The sequence below is a fragment of the Chelonia mydas genome, chromosome 20 (assembly GCF_015237465.2).
Source record: "Chelonia mydas isolate rCheMyd1 chromosome 20, rCheMyd1.pri.v2, whole genome shotgun sequence".
Classification (NCBI taxonomy): domain Eukaryota; kingdom Metazoa; phylum Chordata; order Testudines; family Cheloniidae; genus Chelonia; species Chelonia mydas.
This window is the reverse complement of record NC_051260.2, coordinates 5,997,370-6,021,534: the sequence shown is the minus strand read 5'-3', so window position 1 is coordinate 6,021,534 and position 24,165 is coordinate 5,997,370. Positions and strand designations below refer to the sequence as shown.

Genomic DNA, 24,165 nt, shown 5'->3' with positions numbered 1-24,165 from the left:
TCCGCAAATGAAAAAAAAAGGTTGAAAACCCCAGGCTTATGTAATAAGAAAAGGAGTACTAGTGGCACTTTAGAGACTAACCAATTTATTTGAGCATAAGCTTTTGTGAGCTACAGCTCACTTCATCGGATGCATTCAGTGGAAAATACAGTAAGGAGATTTATATACACACAGAACGTGAAAAAATGGGTGTTACCATACACATTGTAAGGAGACCCACCTGCTGAAGTGAAGAAACAAATTGACAGAGCCAGAAGAGTACCCAGAAGTCACCTACTACAGGACAGGCCCAACAAAGATAATAACAGAACGCCACTAGCCATCACCTTCAGCCCCCAACTAAAACCTCTCCAAAGCATCATCAAGGATCTACAATCTATCCTGAAGGACGACCCAACCCTCTCACAAATCTTGGGACAACAGGCCAGTCCTTGCCTACAGACAGCCCCCCAACCTGAAGCAAATACTCACCAGCAACCACACACCACACATCAGAACCACTAACCCAGGAACCAACCCCTGTAACAAAGCCCGTTGCCAACTGTGTCCACATATCTATTCAGGGGACACCATCATAGGGCCTAATCACATCAGCCACACTATCAGAGGCTCATTCACCTGCACATCTACCAGTGTGATCTATGCCATCATGTGCCAGCAATGCCCCTCTGCCATGTACATTGGTGAAACTGGACAGTCTCTACGTAAAAGAACAAATGGACACAAATCAGATGTCAAGAATTATAACATTCATAAACCAGTCGGAGAACACTTCAATCTCTCTGGTCACACGATTACAGACCTAAAGGTCGCAATATTACAACAAAAAGACTTCAAAAACAGACTCCAACGAGAGACTGCTGAATTGGAATTAATTTGCAAACTGGATACAATTAACTTAGGCTTGAATAGAGACTGGGAGTGGATGTGTCATTACACAAAGTAAAACAATTTCCCCTTTTTTAATTCCCCCCCCAACCCCACTGCTCCTCAGACGTTCCTGTTAACTGCTGGCAATGGCCCACCTTGATTATCACTACAAAAGGTTTTCTTCCTCCCCCTCCATCCTCCTCCTCCTGCTGGTAATAGCTCATCCTAAGTGGTCACTCTCCTTACAATGTGTATGATAACACCCATTTTTTCATGTTCTGTATGTATATAAATCTCCTCACTGTATTTTCCACAGTATGCATCCGATGAAGTGAGCTGTAGTTCACGAAAGCTTATGCTCAAATAAATTGGTTAGTCTCTAAGGTGCCACTAGTACTCCTTTTCTTTTTGCGAATACAGACTAACTTGGCTGCTACTCTGAAACCAGGCTTATGTAATAATGCCTTCTTCACTTTATGACACTCCTAACTCCTATCCAAACTGGAAGGTGCTGATCTTGAGTTTCGGCTTCTGGTTGCAATCATGTTAATATGTAGGAATATTTACAGTTCTACATGCTGTCAGCTGTCCAAGAGATTTCTGGAATTTCAACTTCATGACTTGGGAAGACAAGTTGGGTGAGTTAATTTGTTTCTATTGGACCAGTTTCTCTTGGTGAGAGAGACAAGGACAGAAGTTGGTCCAATAAAAGACATTACCTCATCCACCTTGTCTCTCTAATATCCTGGGACTGACAGCTACAGCAACACTGCATACTTCATGACTTGAACAGTCGGTGGAAATCATCTGACTCAACCCTTGAGATCGGCTTAAAGCTCTACTGGGGCTCTGCTTTGATGTTAGTTTAAATTATAAAAATAAGGCTTCCGTGGGATTTATGTGGTATATAATCTTAGTGCTGACCTTCTGAACAAACTGTCCAGGAACCAATAATGACCTTCTGAAATTTCTTTGGAGAATAATTCTTGGACTGCATATTGTTTGAATTAGAACATGAGACTATGCAATTAGTGTGTGTGTGTGGGGGGGGGTTTGTAATGTACATGCACAATTTATGTGCCTGTAAATTAAATTAGTTTCATAGGTCCGTTTCCAAAGTTAGTGACACAAATTGGTATAACTCATAAGTGAATTAACCTAGCTACATAATTTGCCCCATGGATTTCAAGTGACCTATTCAGTGGTAATATGAAACATGCTATGCTGCCCGCAGGTTTGACCATACAATTTCAAAATTCCTAGGCGTTCCCGTTATCAACTGGTTTTCCGCTACCATTATCCTTCCCTGACTTCCATTCTCCAAGAGTAGGGCTGGGTCGGACACTCCCATCAGCAACCTGCTGGGCGCTGCTGTGGCATCAGCATGGACTTCTTCATCCCATGATAATGGATGCAGAAGGAACCCCATGAAACTTGCCCAGAAGCTGGGATATGTGTCACAGGGTGACTGACCCCTTTAAGAGAAATGGGCCTAGTTCCTCTGTGACAAAGTAGCTGCTTCCCAGATGGTCCTGATGAGCAGCACCTGATATTACTAAAAAGGAAAGAGGAAGCTGAAGGGGAGATAGGAAACCTTTCTTCAGGGCCTCTCTAGCAGTAGAGGGGAGGTTGTCCAGCCCAGAGGGGCTCAGGCAGGAGCCAATGATGGGCTGCAGGAGGAGACTGCAGGAAGACTTTGAGCTCCTGCAGAGGCCCCCGTGTCTGCAGATGAAACATGAAAGGAAGTGGCTTGATTTAACTGGGAGCTGGGAGAAGAACCCAAGGGATGGAGTAAGAGAAGCAACTTCTTCATTCCATACCAAAAACATAGGGCCTTCCACCTCTGACAGTCTCTGGCTGCAGTCTTAGCTTCTTTCTATGTCTTTTTGATGGCTCCGAGTTCTGCTTCTGAGGTTTGTTTCCATGTTGTCCTTGATCTACCTTGTCACCTCTTGACCTGGAGATTCCATTCTAATGCCTGTTCTGGTGTGTTATTCCAGTCTTTCCTCCCATGTGTCTCCTAACCATCTCCAGTTTCATTCCATAATTTCCTGTCCTATCTGTTTAATTTTGTCCTCTTCCAAAGCTCTTCATTTGTGATTTTTTTTCTGGCTATTTGACATTGAGGATTTGTCCAAGGCTGCTGTTTATGAAGACTTACTTGGAGTTTAGATAAGTCTTGATAAGACTCCAAGTTTCAGCACCATATAGTTAGACAGACTTTACAATGGTGTTAAATATTCAAAGTTTAGTTTGGAGGGCAGGTCAAGGTTTCTATTTCTCCAGACCAGCTTTAGGGTTATGAAGGCCTGTCTGGCTTTTGCTATTCTGGCTTTAACCTCTTCATCTGTTCCACCTGTTTTGCTTACGATGCTTCCAAGATATGTAAAATGTCGGACCGCTTCTATATCAGTTCCAGAATGTGTTATTGGTGTTTCTTTATGTGGGTGAATTCTCATGGTTTTAGTTTTCTCAATGTTGATTTTCAACACTACTAGCTGTACATAGGTCTGGAGATCATTTGTTTTGGCTCGCATGTCTCTGTGGGTCTAGGACAGCAGGTTGGTATCATCTGAAAAGTCAAGGTCCTCTAACTTCTGTGTGAGATCCCACTGTATACCCCTTGGCTTTTCTGTGGTCTTTTTCATTGCCCGATCCACTACCAGTAGAAAGATCATGGATGACATAAAACATTCTTGTCTGATGCTTATAGTCATCTTGAATGGGTTAGTCAGTTTGCTGTTACATATTACGTGGCATGTCATATTTTCATAGAAGCTCTGAATGATGTTCACATATTTCTGTGGGATTCCATGGTGGTACAGCCTCTATCCACTGTGTCAATGGCTTTTTGGAAATCTATGAAATTCATGTACAGCAGTAACTGCCATTCAATAGACAGATCTGTGATGATATGTAAGGTTATTATTTGATCCATGTATGATTTCTGCTGTCTGATCCATGCCAGTTCTTGTCATAGCCTTGAATCTTCTGCTTTCTTTATTCTTCCTAGGATAACGTAACCACTTTCCTGGGGATTGACAGCAGTTGAATACCCCCCTCAGTTTTTGCATTGACTGAAGTCTCCTTTCTTTGGTAGCTCCACTATATAACCATTTTCCCACTCATCTGGTATTTTTTCATCTTCCCATATCTTTTGTAAGAGGCCTATCACTGTACAACTTCACTAGACTGTTGTCAGGAAGCAAAACAGACACCAACAAGATGATGACAATTAAGACATCAGTGTGACGGGTTGGACCCCCCGATTTGGGGCGCAACTGGATGTGCTGGGGTGCCACTGAGCCCGCCTATCCTTCCAGCCTGGGTTCTCCTCACTCAGTGTTGCTGTGACAGGCTCTCAAGCCCCCTCCCAGCACACACACAGGTAGGGACACACCCAGCTGTAGAATCACACAGAGTCTGCGATCAGCTCTCTGTGGGAGGACTCAGTGAGGGGATTGCCCAGCACTCCTGTGCACACACCCTCTGGAGTGTAACCCCAAAATTATATGATCTTGCGCTGAATAGAGTTCTATATAGTGTAAGCTCATGAAAATCACCCCCTCCCTCAATGTGGAGGAAGATATGCACAATTCTTTGCCTCCCGAGTAATGAATTACACAAACTGGGTTTTAGAAACTGTTTATTAATTACAAAGGATGAATTTTAAATGATTATAAGGGATAGCAAATGGAACAAAGCATATTACTGAGCAAAGTAAACAAACACGCAACCTAAACTTAATTCACTAAAGAGACTGGTTACAAATAGTAATTTCTCACCCTAAATGTTGTTTTAGGCAGAGTTTCTGTAGCTTAGAGTTCCAGGTGTTTCTCTTCACGGGCTTGAGCCCCATCTCAGCCTGGGTCCGAGTCCTTTCTTCCCAGATTAGTCTTAGGTGTTTACAGCAGTCATCCTGGGTGGGAATTCAATGAAGAACCAGCAACCTGGATTAACTTACTCTCCAGCTTTAAATAGGATTTACATAGGGTGGGAATCTTGTGTGTCCCTGTTTGAGCTCCACCCTTCTTCAGTGGAAAAGTACCAGCGGTGTCCAAGGTGGTATTTCGTACCAGGAGACATCATCACATGGCCTTGCAGTGTTAAAGCAACCATGAGACCAGGTTTATTTGTAACGTCCACAGGAAGGAACTCCAGGAAGATAGGAGATCAGCATCTTCAAAGACCCATTGTCTTGCCTAATGGGCCATCCAGGCTGATTTGCATACTGTCTGGTGGGCATTACCCAAGTATGCACACAGCTGTAATTGTTGCGTAGTCAATATTCCTAACTTCAGATACAAAAATGATACATGCATAGAGATTGGATCATTACATTCAGTAAATCGCAACCTTTCCAATGATACCTCACATGACCCGTCTTGCCTAAAACATATCTTAGCCATGTCATATCATAACAATATTTCTATGAAGAATATGGGGTGCAGTATCCCAATCAGAACAATTTAATATACGGGAGGCAGGACTTTAGTCAACTACTGAATGACAAGCCAGTGGCTAACCGCCCCCCAGACACAGAGGAAGGAGAAGATCTGAGCATTGATCTAGGAACTATCACTAGAGTAGAAGTAGACAGGGCAGGCAATCAGTTGAAGAGTGGAAAGGCACGAGCTCCAATGATGGTCTTAAGCCACACTTGAAGAACACAGTAAACATTTTGATAGGCCTCGTCCAAAAGATATGGGAAGAAAGCGGGTCCTAGCAGATCACTTATAGCACAAGCCCTGAGTGAAGGGGGAACTTTGAGGTGGTAAAGGCCTATTCAAGGTTGCTTTGTTTTGCCACTGGGCAATAAAATGGCTGCCTGAGGAAAACCATCCAGCAGGACTCGAGATGTGGTGTCTATCCTTCCATGTCTGGGAGGCGGGACAGACTAATGAGAAGGGAAACTGATGCCCTGCACACTTGCAGTGTCATGACTGGCCCGGAGGGGATACGTGGCAATCGCAAACTGCATTTCAGTTGCCTTTGGAGAGTAATATGGGCTAATTTATCTCTCTATCTAAGATACTGACATGGCCCTGATTACTATAGTATCTCAGCACCTCATAATCTTTAATGTGTTTATGCTCACAACACATCTGTGAGATGGGGAAGCGCTATTGTTCCCTTTTTACAGATGGGGTGTTGAGGGACAGAGACACTAGGGGGAATCAGAGGTTTCAGAGTAACAGCCGTGTTAGTCTGTATTCGCAAAAAGAAAAGGAGTACTTGTGGCACCTTAGAGACTAACCAATTTATTTGAGCATGAGCTTTCGTGAGCTACAGCTCACTTCATCGGATGCCTACTGTGGAAATTGCAGAAGACATTATATACACAGACACCATGAAACAATACCTCCTCCCACCCCACTCTCCTGCTGGTAATAGCTTATCTAAAGTGATCATCAAGTTGGGCCATTTCCAGCACAAATCCAGGTTTTCTCACCCTCCGCCCCCCACAGACAAACTCACTCTCTTGTTGGTAATAGCCCATCCAAAGTGACCACTGTCTTCACAATGTGTATGATAATCAAGGTGGGCCATTTCCTGCAGAAATCCAGGTTCTCTCACCCCCTCACCCCCCTCCAAAAACCACACACACAAACTCATTCTCCTGCTGGTAATAGCCTATCCAAAGTGACCACTCTCCTTACAACCTGCATGAAAATCAAAGTGGGCCATTTCCAGCACAAATCCAGGTTTTCTCACTCCCCCACCCCCAAACTCACTCTCCTGCTGGTAATAGCTCATCCGAAGTGACCACTCTCCCTACAATGAGCATGATAATCAAGGTGGGCCATTTCCAGCACAAATCCAGGTTTTCTCACCACCCCCCCCCCACCACACACACACAAACTCACTCTCCTGCTGGCAATAGCTCATCCAAACTGACCACTCTCCCCACACTGTGCATGACAATCAAGGTGGGCCACTTCCAGCATAAATCCAAGTTTAACCAGAACGTCTTGGGGGGGGGGGGGGAAACAAGGGGAAATAGGCTACCTTGCATAATGACTTAGCCACTCCCAGTCTCTATTTAAGCCTAAATTAATAGTATCCAATTTGCAAATGAATTCCAATTCAGCAGTTTCTCGCTGGACTCTGGATTTGAAGTTTTTTTGTTGTAAGATAGCGACCTTCATGTCTCTGATTGCGTGACCAAAGAGATTGAAGTGTTCTCCGACTGGTTTTTGAATGTTATAATTCTTGACATCTGATTTGTGTCCATTTATCCTTTTACGTAGAGACTGTCCAGTTTGACCAATGTACATGGCAGAGGGGCACTGCTGGCACATGATGGCATATATCACATTGGTGGATGTGCAGGTGAACGAGCCTCTGATAGTGTGGCTGATGTTAGTATTTCGGTGCTTAACTGAGTTGCCCAAGGTTATACAAGAAGTCTGTGGAAGAGTAGGGAATTTAACCTTGATCTCCTGACTCCTCAGGTAGCGTTCTAACCACTCAACATATATTTAAGAATATACAGTAGTGACTTTGTATTTAGGTCGTATTCATTTATTCACTTAAGACAGGGATTACTTCCCATGTAAAGGATAGCTCTGTGGTTAGGGAAGTAGCATAAGACTTCGGAGACCAAGGCTCAAATCCCTACTATGCCACCAACTTCCTGCTTGAGCTCTGTGCCTCAGTTTCCCCATCTGTACAATGGAGAGAATAGCACTCGCCTACCTTATGGGGGGTTGTAAAGAGAAACACATTAAATATCAGGGAGGGCTTTGAGCTCCACTAGTAAAAAAAAAGCACGATATTAGAGTTTGATAGTATTAAACATGTACCACAGCACACACTTAACTGAATAGACACTAACACTGAGGCTGCAGTTAGGGGCCAGCCTACAAGAGAAAATTAAGTTACGTCGACGTACAGCCACTGCAGTAATTAAATCAGTTTTGCGTGTCTACGTTAGCTCCTTCTGTCGGCAGTGTGTGTCCGCACCAAGACACACTGAATTAACTGTCAGGACAGGCATCGTGGGGCACTGACAGTCAGAGCCCTGCTGCCTATGGCTGACAGCCAGAGCCTTGCCAGGTGTTACCTGGAGCCCCGCCGCCTGACTCTGGCCAGGCTCCAGCTGTCAGCTGCCAACGTCTAACAGCCAGAACATTCTGCTGTAAGAAATGCAGCGTCTACCCTGACACTGTTGACGTAAGAACGTCACGCCAGTCGTAGAGGTGGAGTTAAGTCAGTCTAGTGGGCGACTTACATTGGCAGGAGTAACATTGTGGTGTATTTTCCACTGAATGCATCCGATGAAGTGAGCTGTAGCTCACGAAAGCTGATGCTCAAATAAATTTGTTAGTCTCTAAGATGCCACAAGTCCTCCTTTTCTTATTGCAGTGTAGATGTTTACAGAGTTAGGTCAACGTAAGGTGCCTTACGTGGCCCTAACTCCATAGTGTAGACCAGGCCTAAGGTTTTGCATTATAATGCACTGTGTGTCATGTACTTCCTCATCTGGAGACAGAAGGAGGTTTTTTGTGATGATACAGAATCTTGTCACTCTCATGGGCAACATATAGTATGGGTCTTGATGTATGGGCTCCTATAATTTATTTCCTTGCTTTTTATGGTTTGAGTTAGGGACATAGGAATATAGGACTGGAAGAAACCTTCTGGGCCATCAAGTCCAAGCACCTGCTACCACAGGCAATCCTGTCATACCATCCCATGGGTTGGCGGGGGAGGGTGTTTCCTCACACTTTCCCAACTTTATTCCCTTTTAAACCAAGTTTTGGTTTATACAATCTACAGCTATAATCTGGTAAAGAGCATGAATTCACAGGGAGCTTCAGCCCATTCGGCCAAGACAATGACAACGCTGACAATTTGTTTTTGTTCCAGTTCTTTGGTACAGGTGTACCGAGTGACCATGTGGCTTTTTAATACATAGTACATGGGTGGTGCATGGGACTAGCTATTGGCCAACTTCATGGAATTTGAAGGTTTGTGAACCTCAAACTATTTTTGGGGTTTCCAAAAGTGATTTGACTTTTAAGTGGGTTTAAATTAAAGAGAAGAGAGTCCATTAATGTCAATATCAACATTCCATTCTTCTGGAAGTGATCTCTTGGTTAACCAGCCTTGCGCACGCTCATCCAGTTTTATTACTGTATTCATGTGTTCTCAGATATGGACTGTTTATAGAATATGAATGACCAGGAAGTACTGAGAGTCCATTCTTGGATCAGAACTTCATTCTTCACGTGCTTTCCTTGAACACACTCTTACTGTGGATCCTTACCAGAAAATTCAAAGACGCAAAATCAAATCTCATCCATATTTAAGGCTCAAACCATATGCCAAATGAATTTCAGAGGGTAGTCAATCTGCTTCATATTGTGCCCTTCCAAATGTCCTTTCTTCCATTTCTGTCTCTTTACTCTTAATCGCTGTGTCCTTGATGGATGGATTGGACCAAATCTGAAGTCACATCATGTTTTTGTGGTTGAATTTGCAATTTACTGTGTTTTAGGGGGTGGTTTTTTGTTTTGAGGTTGTTGTTTTTAAGCCATCGAGACATGCAATTAATTTTCTCCTAATCTCTGTATTTCTCCCTTTGACCCGTGTTGAAATTCTGAAATGCCATTTATTAGAAATTCTGAAATTATGGGGATATAGCCAAAATAAGCATATGCTAATTTATTGTCAGACAACCTCTATTAGCAATAAGTATTTAACTCTGGTAAAATGTGTCTCGGGAACTGATACACCTTGGAGGTGGGAGCAGTATAAGAACCTAAATACAATAGAAGATCTTAGATTCGGTTTGAGTTTAAGACTTCTTTTACACACCATATTATCTAAAGCAGATTGGAACCCCAGCCTGTTCCTTCATTATGAATATGAGAATGAGATATTACTGATCTACCTTGTAATTTCATGAAATGTTGCTGATTAAAAACTAAGTGACAAAACATGGATTGTCTGTGTAGTTTATTGAAGGCACAATGGGAAATGGAGAACTTTTGACAATCAGCAACAGCTAAGGTAGCACCGCTAAAACTTTATACAAATACAACCAGGCATCATACTCAGAGATACTAGGCACCAAGAGCTCCCAGAGACTTCATTTGGAGGTGCTGGGTAGACCTTGGGGAGAAAAACTGTCAAAGAGAAAATTGGAAGAAAAATGCATTTTTCAGGACAGCAAAACTATACATGAATTTGGGTTGAATTTGGCAAATAGTCTCAGCTGGAAAAAAAACCGTTCAAGTTAAAATTTCCGAAAGAGTGCAATAATTCAGTTAGAAAAAATTGAAACTAACCGATTGGAAAGTGTCATTTCAATTCCACATTCTATTTAGAGAATGTCAGTTCGATTCAACGTTTTGTCTAGAACACATCATTTCGATTGGACGTTCCAAACATTTAGTTTTGACCTGAACAAAATGCTTTCAGGTTTTTCAGTTCGGTGAGAAAAACCAAACCAAAACAAATTTGGTCTCAGTTCAAAACGAAACAATTGGTTTCTGATTATTCGCTTCAGCAACCAAACTGAAAAATCAATTTTTCAACCCAGTTCGAGTGCAGAAGGCTTCTGAAAATCAGGCCAGGGAAAGCACAGTCCCGTGCACAATCAAATAAGGATTACACGTCTTTAGTGACAAGCAAGCTAAATTAAACACCTGTTGTCTAACTGCAAACAAAAGTGTGCTTTGGGCATTGAGATTTCTTTGATTAAAATTTGACATTTCCTTTTTGTAAAACACATCATTAACGACTCTAGAAACTAAGTTCCCCATTTTACAGAGAGAGAAAAATTCTCTTCTCAGTACCCTCTGGGAATGTCAAATCACGGTTCTCCTTTCTGAATCACTTTGGAAGGTACTGTAGGAAGAGTATGTTTCCATGTACAAATTGCATGATTCATAAAGCTGCCAGTTGCAAGAAAACCCAGAGAGAGGGCAACGCAATTAATAGGCCCATGGGAGGGTGGTTTAGCAGCACAGAAAATGCCTCAAGGCAGCGACTCACTGAAATACAACGACATTATGAGCTGAAGGAAGTAATACTGCTGTGAACACCTGTTAACAAGGCTTCTAAGGAACAGACATTCAGAATGAGGAGACTACTGAAAATAGAACTTCCCTGAGACATCTCTCTTATCCTAATGAATGCTTATAGTCGGTCAGGGATTTTGCAATTTGTGTTGCTGTCAGCTGACTGAGAATTCATTTCATATCATTTTGGAAAGGGTGACTTTGTGCTTAAGTTTTGCACTGTGGTATTCCTGGCTGTGCTGCCTACAGATCCAGAGTTACATCCCCCTATGGAGCTACGCCGGTTTCTTTCACCACTTCACAACTTCCTGGAATTCCAGTGTTGCATGGCCCAGCTCCAGAGTTATCTACAGCTCCAGTGCTGGGTCCTCCAGCTGGAGAGCTGCCTAAATACTGGATGATAAATCCTCCGGTTTCAAAGGTGCAAACTCCATTTCCAGGATATCCACTACTGGTGATGTACCCTCCTCCATCTGGGCAGCAGGCTACACCTCCAGAGACTTGTCCTGTGCCTACAGAGCTGGTTACGACTTTAGAACTGTAACCCCCACCTCCAGAGACGACTCCTCCAGGTGGACACCAATGCACACCTCCCGGGAGGTAGTGGCTACACACAGAGCTGGCGACACCTCTGGATATGCAACTGCCACTTCTGGAGCTGAACCCTCCAGGTGGACAACAGTCTGCACCTTCAGGGATGTTTTGGCTACCTGCAACTCTGACTTCACTTCTGGGGCAGACTCCTAAACTTTTGGAGCTAAAACCCCCACCGAGGGAGCCGCATCTTCCATGCCCAGAGCTGTAGCCTCTACTTAAAGAGCCGTAACCACATCCACTTCCAACTCCAACCGCTGTACCATAGTCTCCAGCTATGTTGGAGGAGTTGGTGACCACAGCTGCAAAAAAACACAGGGGCAGTAAGTTGAGCAGAAAGCTGGCACTCTCACAGAAAAAACCCAAAACTTGGAATAGCCCAACTGTGAATCCTCGGATTACTTACATACACTCACAGGCATCCCCAAACATATCCTGTTGGGGAAAGAAAAGAAAGATGAGTACTTCATCCCATCAACTAGCTCTACTTCTAGGAACTTGACGTTCATTTTTTTGTCACTTCAGCCTACCAACCAACCCACTCCATCCTTATGTGTTTCTCTCATCCCCTGCATTGCATCACGTCCAGGACAGGAGGCTCTCTCTTGTAAATACATTGTCTTGTGCGGTGAAGCTCTGGTAGCTGTTTGGATTTCCTAGGCAAACCTCATCTTCATCACTGAAAAGCCACTTAGAGATTGTTCCACAGTCGAGCTTTATGGTTTTTTGCACCCACCTGCTTTCTTCTCCTTCCAGCAGTTTCTTGTATGTAGTGATCTCGATATCCAGGGCCATCTTGACATTCAGGAGCTTCTGGTAATCACGCAGCATGCATGCCAGCTCATCCTTGGCCTTCTGGAGAGCGTTCTGCAGTTCCATGTGTTTACCTCGAGCATCTTTAAGAGCACAGTCACCGCGCTGCTCAGCATCACAAATGGCTGTTTGCAGACAGGCAATCTGCCAAGGGAGAAAACGGAAGACATTACTGACGTGTCTTTACCAGAGCTCCGAGCCATCAGCCTCTGGATTCGCTTCCCATGTTTCAGTTCCAATTCAGAAGAACGGACACATAGCTGAGGAAAGCCTAACATCTTGGAAGCTGTATACCTCGTTTCATGGCCTTCTTTCAAGATACTCCAAGTGTCCATAATAAGGTCTACCTGTTATAGGACAGATGACATTGCTTAGTAGTATGGCATAATTTTGGCATCTCCCTCAAAGGCATGAAGTATTGGCCGCTGTCAAAGGCTAGATGCTGGGTTTGCTGGTGTATCCGCTATTCTATTGTATTCCCATAGGTCTCGTAATGGGGGCACTCACCTCTTGAGCACCTCTTAGTGGCTGGGTGTGGTACCACAGACCTTTTCTCACCCCTGGCACCCCCTTCAGGCTGCCAGCCAACCTTGGTGGGACTTCAGCAGCTTGGCCCTCTGCCTGAGTCACCGAGTCCAAATGAACTCCTTCCGGGGTGGGTATTACACAATCTATTTGCCCTTAGTAGGGCCTTCAGTCCTGGCTCTGGGTCCCTTTAAATACAACCCTTTTTTGGGCTCCCAATTCAGTCCTGTCTCCTTTGTGGGGTTGATACCACTTTGCTTATGGCCAATAGGGGAACCTGGGCCTGCCCACTACTCTGGAGTCCCACCCAAGGACCATATACACAGCAGCCATGTATGGCTTACCTCAATCCTTCACTTTCCCTGAGCCTCTTTCTACCAGCACTTTTATCTCCAGCCCTACCTCCGTGCCAATGTCCTCAGGTTCTTCGCCTCTGCAATCCCAACTACGTAAGTTCAGCCAGAGATAACCTCTGGGCTAATTCCCCAGCTCCCTTGGCCAGAGAGCAGCCCCTGTTTTCACTCATCTAGTCCCAGCCTGGAACTGACCTGCTCAGACCCTGTAGCAACTTTTACCTGAGCCTGCTGGGCTCTGATTGGCTGAACGTCTCTTTTTTTTTTTTTCCAAGAGAACGACTGGGGCTGCCTTGCAATTCCTCTCGCTGCATCTAACGGGTGCTAAATTGTGGCAGAGGATGGAACCGAAAGGGAAACCGAAGACAAGGAAGAAAGCGTCGTCTCTGAGGAGACCAGACTTGAGAAAGAAAAGGCTTGCTTGTCATGCTACTACTGCTCTCACTAACGCTCATCCCACATTTTCAAAGGGCGGTAAGAAGAATTAACCTGGTTGAATAAGAAGGGACAGAACCCGATTCTCCTTTGCACTCGGGCCCCAGCTCTGGCCGTGTAAAGGAGCCTTCAAAAGAAAGTAAATGTAATTTATACGCAGTATATGGCCACTGGCAGAGTGGTGAAAGGAGCCTGAATGTGATTGAAAATAAAGCCCAAAATCACTTTCCTTTTATTACATGTAATTTCTCTTTTCCCATCACCACTACTTTCCTTGACAAGCGAAAGGTGATGACGATTCTCAAAATCCTTGAATTTAGCTAGACAAAGTCTACTCAATAAGTTGAAGAAGTGAAATTACGTCTTAAGGGCTGGATGCTTCAGTGTGGATCCTGTTTGCAGAGTTGTTGTAGCCATCTTCTATGAGGGTTGCCAGTTTTGGTTGGATTTATTCCTAGAGGTTTCATCACATGACATCATCTTTAATTAAAAATTAATCTTTAATTCCTGGATTCTCCAAGGACAATCCTGAAGGGTTGGCAATCCTATCTTCTATAATACTTCGAATTGTGGTGGTGGGGTTTTTTTAAACAATTGGCCTCATTCATTCCAACCTAGCAACCATCTCAGATCAGTCTTGGTTCATGCCACAGACACAATGGCATCATTCAGAATCAGAGCATAATTCCCAGCCATACAGTATTCAAAGATAGCATCCATACTAATACACCTGGCATATTCATCGGAAAATCAAAACATCAAAATCACTCCTACCTGTTTCTTTATATGGTCAGTCTCACCCTGCAGCTTCTGGATCAGGCGGGTTAGCTCTGCAATCTCATGCTTGTTTCTCTCTAGATCCTCACAGAATCTGCCCCTTTTGTCCTGAAGCTCCTCGAACTGGTATCCAGAAACAAACTGATTGTTAATTGAACTTGCATCATACAATAGCCTGTATCGTACCTGTGTCATTTGCTACTCACCCTGGTTTGGTACAAAACATCAACTTCTTCTTTGCTCTTCTGAGCAATCTCTTTATACCAGCCTTCAACGTTCTTGATTATGCAGTCCGTGTCCAAGTCTCTGCTGTTGTCCATTTTCACAACAACTGCGGTGTCGCAGAACCGGCCATCCATCTGAGCTCTCTCCTGCAATTGCATAAAGTCTTGGATATCATTTAAAGCCCCCTCCCTTATCCATACTTCCACGATGTTCACTCAAGAACAAAGGGTCTCTCTTCACTGGGCTAGTTCTGATCGTGCAAGTAAAGACCAATGTAAAGGGCTTTGCCTGTGAGAAATACAGAAGTCTTTCCTCTTAGGAGTAGGGGCAGGCCAACCAGGTAGGTAGGACGTGTCCAATTTCTGCTGGATTTGGGGAGGAAAAGACAGGTCTCATTGTTCCCATGCATATTGGTTTGTCACCAGATAGATCCAGGATGAAGATTCATGCATTATGGTGTAACGTTATATAGGCTTCATAATTCCATGTTTAGGGGTGGATTAGTAAACGTTTCTTAGAGGCAATCAACTAGGTGGAGTTTCTAGCTTTGGAGTCCTTGCTGCCTGTAGTAATTTGGACTCTATGCAACATGACAGTGATTTCAAGGAGAAGCATGGTACTGAATTTCCATGCAGGTGGCATGAGAAGAATCCTTACCTCATCAAACACACATCTCAGAAATTCCAGCTTCTGCTTCAACAAGGTCATGTTCACCTCTAGCTCTTCCTTGTGCAGCAAGGCACAGTCTGCCTCCTGAGGAAAAAAGGCCACAGGTATTCCAAAACACTGGGGAAACAGTATCAGAGGCAAAGCCTGTGGTCTGTGTCCATCAGGCTTGTGGAACAGAATGTCTCGATTTGACAGGCTTCCTCAAGGGGCTCCCCTGCCTCCTAGAGGAAAAGCAACCCACCTCAAAGTCAGTGGGGAGGAAAAGTCCTCTTCGTTACTTAGAACTTGGTGGAAAACCCAGTATTGACTACTGAAAGTTTAAATATGAACTCTAAATATTCAGTGTTTTTGTCTCATTTTCTGAGATCAACCTAGAATAGATCTAGCAAGGAAGAAAAATTAAGATGCCCCTCTTTAGATTATTGAAATATCAGTCATTAGTGGGCCTTTACTCTTCCATGCATCCATGCAAAATGGTTATAGCTATATTTACAGATCCACACTTTCTCTTTTAGCCACCTGAATTTCTCACCTTCTTGAGCACCACAAACTCAGTCTCTGCCGCTGTGCGCCTGCTGATTTCCTCTTCATACCTGTGGGAAAAGAGAAGAGACAGCGGTGGGTCAGTTTTGTCAACTGCCATAACACACATGAGCAATATTTTTCTCTTTCAATTTGAAATCAACGTTGGGCCTATTTCACCAATCACCAATTGGGGGTTGGACTAGATGACCTCCTGAGGTCCCTTCCACCCCTGATATTCTATGAATTGCAAATGCCATTTCAATCGATATCACTGTTGTTAGATATTTGGCGGCGTGTGTGTGTTCTCTCTGCATGCTGCACTGGCTCTGGCCAGATAACCCATACAGCAGGCTTCGGATCAAACTGCTCAATAAGACCACAAGACTTGGTTTAGTAGCAAAGGTGCCCGGCCAGATTTTATCATCAACAAAGCACAGTAACGGCACCTAGAAGACACACCAAAGATACTAAGACATGTATGCTTGTGACAATGGATGCAGTTCAGTCACTGGTGGGACTTTCCACTGCTCCGTAGGCTGGCCAAAGACCATATATTGGAGATATATTTTTAACACACGGATACAAACAAATTACAAATGATGTATCAGGGTGCCACCCGCTGACGTATTTGGGTGCCACTCACTGCCTTGTACATGTTGATTTGATGAAAACAGTTTTATTCATTTTGCTGTTATCCTGACCTTGTCTTTAGGATGGGTCAGTGTGTTCCTGTTATCTGTGGGGAATGTGCTGGAATCGAGGTGTTCTGGTACCACCCTTCTGGGATATGTATTTTTGCAATATCAGCCCTGTGCTTGCCAAATTCTGTGAGTAGGGCCTGCCTCTTGCTCACAACCTGACTTTGCTTCATATTGGCAAAGTTTTGGCCACTACTTTAGTTCAGGCCTCAGGCCTCATAACAGGCCTCTAATACAAGGGCTTAGGTCTCAGGCTCTATTCCTACCACAACAGTTATACCAGCTAAAGACTGGAATAATTCAGTGGTGAATCAGGCCACAATTTTTTTCATTTCCCACAGTAGCTAAAGGAGATCACAAGAAACAGAGCAAAGTGAGAAGAAAACAAATGATGGATAATCTCTTACTTGCATTTGAATTCATCCACAAGCTTCCTTGATGCAGACTCTTCACAGGCCAGTTGTTCCTTGTCACTTAACAAACCCTCAAGCTGCTTCTTCAGGCTGCAAATATAATTCTCAAAGCACTGCTCGAGATTTTTCCGGGGGGCTGGAGGAACAGACTGCTGCAAGAGGTTCCATTTGGTCTCCAGCACCTTGTTCTGCTGCTCCAGGTGTCGAACCTGTAAATCAAAAAATTCAGCAATTTTTTAAATCTCCAAAAGCTGCCACTGAAGAAATGAAAAAAGAAAGAAATTGGGACCTTCAGTTAAACTGTCCTCTTTGATTCAGGAACTATTATTGGAATTCCAGAGGCAGGAACAGAATATTTGGCAACTAGAGGGCCAAAGGAAGCAGATCTTTGGAAAATGATACTTAATAGTAACTCCCCCCCTCCTCTGAGTAATCATAAATATATATCAAAGTTGAATACATTTTAAGCTAACAAATACTGTATTCCATTCATCTTCATATTACATGTATATCCATGGTTTTGAAATGCACAGGAATGATATTAATATCATTTTGTGTGTCATATATAAATGTCAAAAGGCCAAGAAAATAAATTTAAGTCTAAAGCTCTATCTGTCTCCTCGTCCAGGTACTTCGAGGGAGAGTAATGCTGAATGTAAACTAAAGAGGATCAAAAACTAATTCGGTGTCATTGAATGGTGACTGCCCGGATAGTGCCCAGCAAATTGCAAATTAAGGAGGTGACAGTCTTTTCATAACCATGTCATTCCATTGACTTCACTACAATTATTCTTAAATTTATATGTGTGAATGGAATCAAGGCCAGATGTTGCATTCCTTTCAATGAACTAAATAATGACTCCAAAAAAACGCTTTGTTTCCCATCCTCGGATGAGAACAATAGTGCCATTGTTTCTGTTCCACTTAGCACAAACCATTCTCAATGGCAGCAGAACTTTAAGGCAGACCTCACTGGAGAATGAGGAAACAATGGACTTGAAGGGTGACTGCAGACAACCATCACCCAGGCATGTTTGGTCTTTCATATTGTTTCTTTAATAGCTTTGTAGATGTTAAGGCAAGAGGAACCACTGTGGTCATCTAGTCTGACCTGACACAACCCAGGCCATAGAATTTTACCCAACAGTTCCTGCATCATAGAACCATAGAAGATCAGGGTTGGAAGAGACCTCCGGAGGTCATCTAGTCCAAGCCCCTGCTCAAAGCAGGACCAACCCCAACTAAATCATCCCAGCCAGGGCTTTGTCAAGCCTGACCTTAAAAACCTCTAAGGATGGAGATTGCACCACCTCCCTAGGTAACCCATTCCAGTGCTTCACCACCCTTCTAGTGAAACAGTGTTTCCTAATATCCAACCTAGACCTCCCTCACTGCAACTTGAGACCACTGCTTCTTGTTCTGTCATCTGCCACCACTGAGAACAGCTGAGCGCCATCCTCTTTGGAACCCGCCTTCTTAACTTCTGATTGAGACAGAGTAGATCTTTTAGAAAGTCATCTAGCCTTGGTTTAAAGCCTTCAAGTGATGGAGACTTTCCAAAGAGTTAAGTACCGCAGTGGCTCTGTCTCGGGGCATAATCCAACTCCAGTTAAGTGAATTTGGGTGTCTTTCCACTGATTTCAGTAGGGATTTGACTGGGCCCCAACCCAAGGACAATCTGTTGCTCTTGTTCCGAAGGTCACAGTCTGAACGTGGGGAAATTTGGATCTGGATGCAGATTCAGATTAGAAATCTGCACCGTGGGCCAACCTCTTTGTTTTATTAAAAGAAATATAGAAAACATCTATTCTCTCACCTTGTCAATGAAGCAGGCAAATTGGTTGTTCAGGGTCTTCATCTGCTCCCTCTCGTGTTCTCGTGCCTGATGTTCTTGTGGGTCAACTCCTACGCAGAGTGGCTTCAGGAGGGACTCATCGACGCTGACCCCTCGGATACCCTCATTGCTGCAATCGGCATAACCTCCGAAAGTTCCATAGCCTCTGGGTCCGCAAAGACCTACCCTGCCGCTAAAACCTCCAGAGTTGCCATAACCTGCACTGCCCCAACCTGTGCTACCATAGCCATAACCCCCGTAGCATCCAGCACCACTAGGGCTGCCCCCAGCATCGACAATTCTTATGCTTCCACCCAGGTGGCAGACACTCCTGCTGCTGTAGCCACTAACTCCACATCTTTCGACCGGCGGGCCAACGGAGGCCGTGCAGGTTCGATGTCCGTTTAGGCCACAGACGTCAGAAGCAGAACTGAAGCCCTTTCGTCCAACGGTGGAGCTTGCAAAAAACGTCTGTCTGTTCATGGTGGCGTATTTGAAGTGGGAATAAGTGTCAAGGGAGCTGCGGTGTGTGACACAGCAGCAAAAAGTGAAGGAGAAAGGACTCCTCTGATGTGACAACTTGACATTACCCCTTATATATGCTAGCGAAGCTGGGCTTGGCTGGATCAGAAAATTAATTCCGAGTTTTCAAGGGTTTGGTTTGCCTAGCAGCAGCAGCAGGTGCTTTGCTACTTGCAATGGTTCATAGTAAACATTAACCACTTATGAAATAATAATGCATTTAAAATGCTTTGTTTGCAAGCTTTGCTCAGAAGATATTCTTGTTTAAAGTATTCTCATTTTATACTAATTATAGCTTAGCGGATGTATTCATGAGAGTCTTCATAGTTTGTTTGCAATTGTGGTTTTTATTCTTCTGTCCCTTGGGTTTTATAATGCGACAATACATTCTGCAGATTTGCCTTTTACGGATATAGTTTCAAGATCTGTCCTTTTTCCTCCCACCAGTGTGCTGGGCTCATGTTTGGTGAATTTTTTCAGTCAAACAGTAAACTTGCCAGAAAATGCATTTTCAGGGTGACCAAAGCTATTTACAAAATCACGTCAAATGCAGCAAATAGCTTTGTCTGGGGGGAGGGGGAATAGAAAAAAAGTCAAAATTTATAGCATTTGCTAGAACCTACTAAGCTTATCCAACAGATCCTCAGTTGGATCCATTTGATATGCCTGCACCTTGACCCCCATTATATAGGAGTTTTTATATCCACTCAAATAAAATCATAATTTCTTTAGGTTTGGTTGGGAATATGTACAAGTAACAAAAACAGACCACCGAGGAATCTCAGTCAAACCATCATGTTCATTGCATTTCTACGCCCCATCTAGCTAATGAAGAGAGCGTTCCTGTCTTTTAGCTCTTGTGGTGAAGTTAATTAATGAGTAGATGCTCTTCAAAAAAGGTTGTTTGGCTGTGCAGTCCCAGCCAATCCTAAATAGATGAACACGTCACCAATACCTTGAAAGGAGAAAATTCAGACACTTTCATTTTCTGCATGGCTTTGGGGAACTCACTGCAGAAGACTTTCGGGTGTTGAAACTAGCCTGGGAGCAGGATGTGGACAGGGTTCCTCCCTTGTTTTTGAAGAAGCGTCATCTGGCTTGCAATTTTAACAAGCTCTGTATCATCTTGTCTCTAAATGAAGAACAGCAAAGTTCCCTTCGGGCCATCATTCTCCCACTTGATCTTGGCAGGGACCTGTGCTGCATTATCACAAGAAATCTGTCCTTTCTCCTGTGGCACTATGATCACTGAGCATTCAGAGAGGTAAAGTGGCAAGCACTTCAGACTCCTCTCTCGTGTTAATATGTCGCCATACAGCTTGTTTATTAAGATTTTGGTCAGATACAAATGCCCAGCACCAAAACGCACCCAGGCAAACATTGAAAAACCACAGGAACATTGGAGAGACAACCAAGGAGCAATTTGGTGTAAGAGCAACATTTCTTCCACTCCCCAACACGTCATTTAATCACCAGCTAAATGACCAACGTAACTTAAACCACCTCTGCATTTTCTCCACTGCCTTGGGCCTCCCTCAGTGCCTGCTCGGACTGATGGGCTTTCAAGGCAGAAGGTCAGACAAGTGTGGCTATTTCAGACCACAGTGGGCATGCCAAAGAAAAGAGCTGTTTCACGGAACACCCTGCCAGCTGCTTTCACCCCTTTATAACAAAGGGGGACAAGGTCAAGGGGGACTCAGCTTATCCCAACTGTGACACTATGACATGTGGAGAGCAGTGGTGTTTCAAATAGGCAGGTTTCAAACTTGTTCAACATGCTAAACCTTTGCGGAGACATTTTCCAAGAGATGCTGGGGATCTTACACCCGCGTAACACACAAAGACAATGTGAAACCATTGAGCACTCCTTAAAATATTCACTCCTTTGGTCCTGAATCCTCCAAAGGGGGGTTAAGTGGGACTTAACTATTGCACAGGTCTTCTGAATGAGTTGCCTGTAACAGGAGAACTTCTCAAAGCTCTCCGTGGTTCATTATTTCTCAAAGGATTCACTGCTTCAACTTATAACAGGGGACCGGACTCAATGATCCAGTGTCTTCCAGTCCTATGTTCGCTCTTTGTTTTCACATTGCTTGAATCTCAACTTCTGAGCACAAAATTAGTGATACCCAGTGTAAAGCCTGCACACGCACACACACACACACTGCGATTAAACAAGCAAAGTAGGTCTAGGTTGGATATTAGGAAACACTATTTCACTAGGAGGGTGGTGAAGCACTGGAATGGGTTACCTAGGGATGTGGTGAAATCTCCATCCTTAGAGGTTTTTAAGGCCCAGCTTGACAAAGCCCTGGCTGGGATGATTTAGTTGGTGTTGGTCCTGCTTTGAGCAGGGGATTGGACTAGATGACCTCCTGAGGTCTCTTCCATCCCTAATCTTCTATGATGTGTACATGATATACCAGTGCATAGTAATTAACGTGTAAATGTGATGCTGTAGCAAAGTACAAGCATACTTTGATCTTCCTCAAGAGGCTGTCCTTCCCCCTCCAGAACTACAGTGGTAATAAATGTGTGGTTTAATGGGACTCCCAAATACTGGATTAAGAGATATATCCATGGCTGTAAAAGTGCATATAAATCAAAGCCTGAATAAAACAAACACTAGTGACCACATCTAGGTCTTGGTTACACCCATCTGAATCTGGAATAATAGTTCTAAACATGATCTACAAAGGCAGGCCAGAGAGAGAGAGAGAGAATGCTGGTGCCCCAGTAGAACTGATTCTCTAGGTGAAGAGCATTCTTAAATTTCTGCAGTGTGATAGGAGGAATGGAGGAGATGGTATGATGGGATAACATGATTTTGGCAATGAATTGATCTTTAAATATTCATGGTAAATAGGCCCAATGGCCTGTGATGGGATGTTAGATGGGGTAGGATCTGAGTTACTACAGAAAATTCTTTCCTGGGTATCCAGCTGGTGAATCTTGCCCATATGCTCAAGGTTTAGCTGATCGCCATATTTGGGGCCGGGAAGGAATTTTCCTCCAGGGCAGATTGGAAAAAGCCTTGGAGATTTTTCGCCTTCCTCTGTAGCATGGGGCATGGGTCACTTGCTGGAGGATCCTCTGCTCCTTGGAGTCTTTAAACCACGATTTGAGGACTTCAATAGCTCAGACATAGGTGAGAGGTTTTTCGCAGGAGTGGGTGGGTGAGATTCTGTGGCCTGCGTTGCACAGGAGGTCAGACTAGATGAGCATAATGGTCCCTTCTGATCTTAATATCTATGAATCTATGAATGCTAAATTGTAACCTCAAAATTGATTCACTGTGAATAGTTCACAGCCTGATTTACTGTTTACCCCACCCCCGCCGCCTTCTATTTGCAGTTTAGGACTATCTGAGTTCTGAAGTATGGTTAGAGGTCCAGTACTGCCAGAACTGTATCCATTCTTATGCTAGCCCTGTACCTGAGCACTATAGTCCACTGCTCACCTGATCACTGTCTCCAGGTTTTCCTGATCTCGTTTACACAGGTTTTACAACACAGTAACTCCATTGGCATAACTACCAAAACACTCTGGTCATGGGTGGCACGTGACCCGCAGGCTGGGGGAGGCTAAGCTCCCCAACTCCGAAGTGCCAGGAGGGCGGGCGGTGCGGCCCCAGCCTGAGCCGGGGACACTGCACAGGGGGTGTTAAGGCTGATTCCCCACTCTGGCGCTTCAAGTGCAGGTGGTGGGGGCCCACGAGGATTTTAAAAATTAATACTGGGCACTCCAGGCTTGTATTAAACTCCCAAGGTCACAGCTTCACTCTGACCTTGGATGGGTAGATGCTGCCACCACCCAAATGCAAAACCCTTTGGAACCCAGGAAGGCGCACTTGGGAATTCCTTCCTGTGGGAGTGCCCTCAAGTCCTTTCACCCCCTGCCCACTCCGGGGAAGAGCTGAGAAAGGAAAACAAAGAAATTAGCTGTTGCCACCAGCTAATTAAAAAACATGGCACAAACCTCTTAAGACACAAAAATTCAAATCCTGCTCTTAAAAAAAAAAGTAAATTTTATTAAAAACAAAAAGAAAGAAAATGCATCTGAAAACTCAGGCTATTGCTAGATTTCTTTAAAAGAGTAATTCCAAAAATTAAGCACCCAAAATAGTTTTCAGGGGGTTCAGCTTAAAGGTTACAAGCAACAAAAGCCTCTGGGGTTAAGCACAGAGGGGTCCACAAGCCAATAAGAAATAAGCAGAAATAAACCTAATGCATCTTTCTAAACATTCCTGATCTACTTACATATCTGGGTTGTTAAATAAGTAGTTCTAGATATGATCTGAGGATTTTCCTATCTGGCCTTCAGCTTCTTACAGCTTAACTGCTGCCCTGTTCCCCTCTTTCCCAGAGGGCAACAACAGCACACAAAGGGAAAGCTCCCCCCCCCCCAGTTTTAAAAAGTTCTAGCCTTTCCATTTGCTTTTTTGGTCAGGTGCCCACCCCCTTTCTTTACCTGTGGAATTTTTTAACCCTTTACAGGTAAAGCAAGCATAGAACAGCCACCAGGAAGGACTTTATAGCTAACTGGCTGTCTGGGTGTCCATAAAAGGGAGCTACCCCCCGCCCCTTCATTTATCACAGGGGGACTGGAGCTGCGCACTGGAAGGAGGGAGGCTGGGGGCGGAGCCTGGGTGGGGCCATGCCGAGCTATCTGGGGAGGTACAGCCTCCCCCAGCCTACGGTACCCGCCGTCCATGTCACTGGTGTACACAAGCTCAGACTCACTGATTAATGGTGGCTGTTGGGAAGGCATTAAAGCTGGTTGGGAAATGAAATCACACACCAAAAAAGTCAAAATGACATTGCATCTTCAGTTTCTGGTGCAGAGTGTGTTCAAACACTCTGGTGCAGAGTGTTTAGTGTG

General features: G+C 44.1%; 1 protein-coding gene across 1 annotated transcript in view; it reads right to left on the bottom strand.

The window, feature by feature from the left end:
• LOC102936573 (keratin, type II cytoskeletal 4) overlaps nt 1-19,245 on the bottom strand; it is a 28,932-nt gene extending 9,687 nt beyond the window's left edge. Inside the window, exons 1-9 of the mRNA XM_037883851.2 lie at nt 18,745-19,245; nt 16,923-17,137; nt 15,825-15,885; nt 15,281-15,376; nt 14,605-14,769; nt 14,396-14,521; nt 12,232-12,452; nt 11,902-11,930; nt 11,751-11,797 (exon numbers count right to left, since the gene is read on the bottom strand). Of these exons, the coding sequence (XP_037739779.2) occupies nt 11,751-11,797; nt 11,902-11,930; nt 12,232-12,452; nt 14,396-14,521; nt 14,605-14,769; nt 15,281-15,376; nt 15,825-15,885; nt 16,923-17,137; nt 18,745-19,245 (1,461 nt within the window). The remainder of the gene's footprint in view (nt 1-11,750; nt 11,798-11,901; nt 11,931-12,231; nt 12,453-14,395; nt 14,522-14,604; nt 14,770-15,280; nt 15,377-15,824; nt 15,886-16,922; nt 17,138-18,744) is intronic.
• Nucleotides 19,246-24,165: the final 4,920 nt, after the last annotated feature.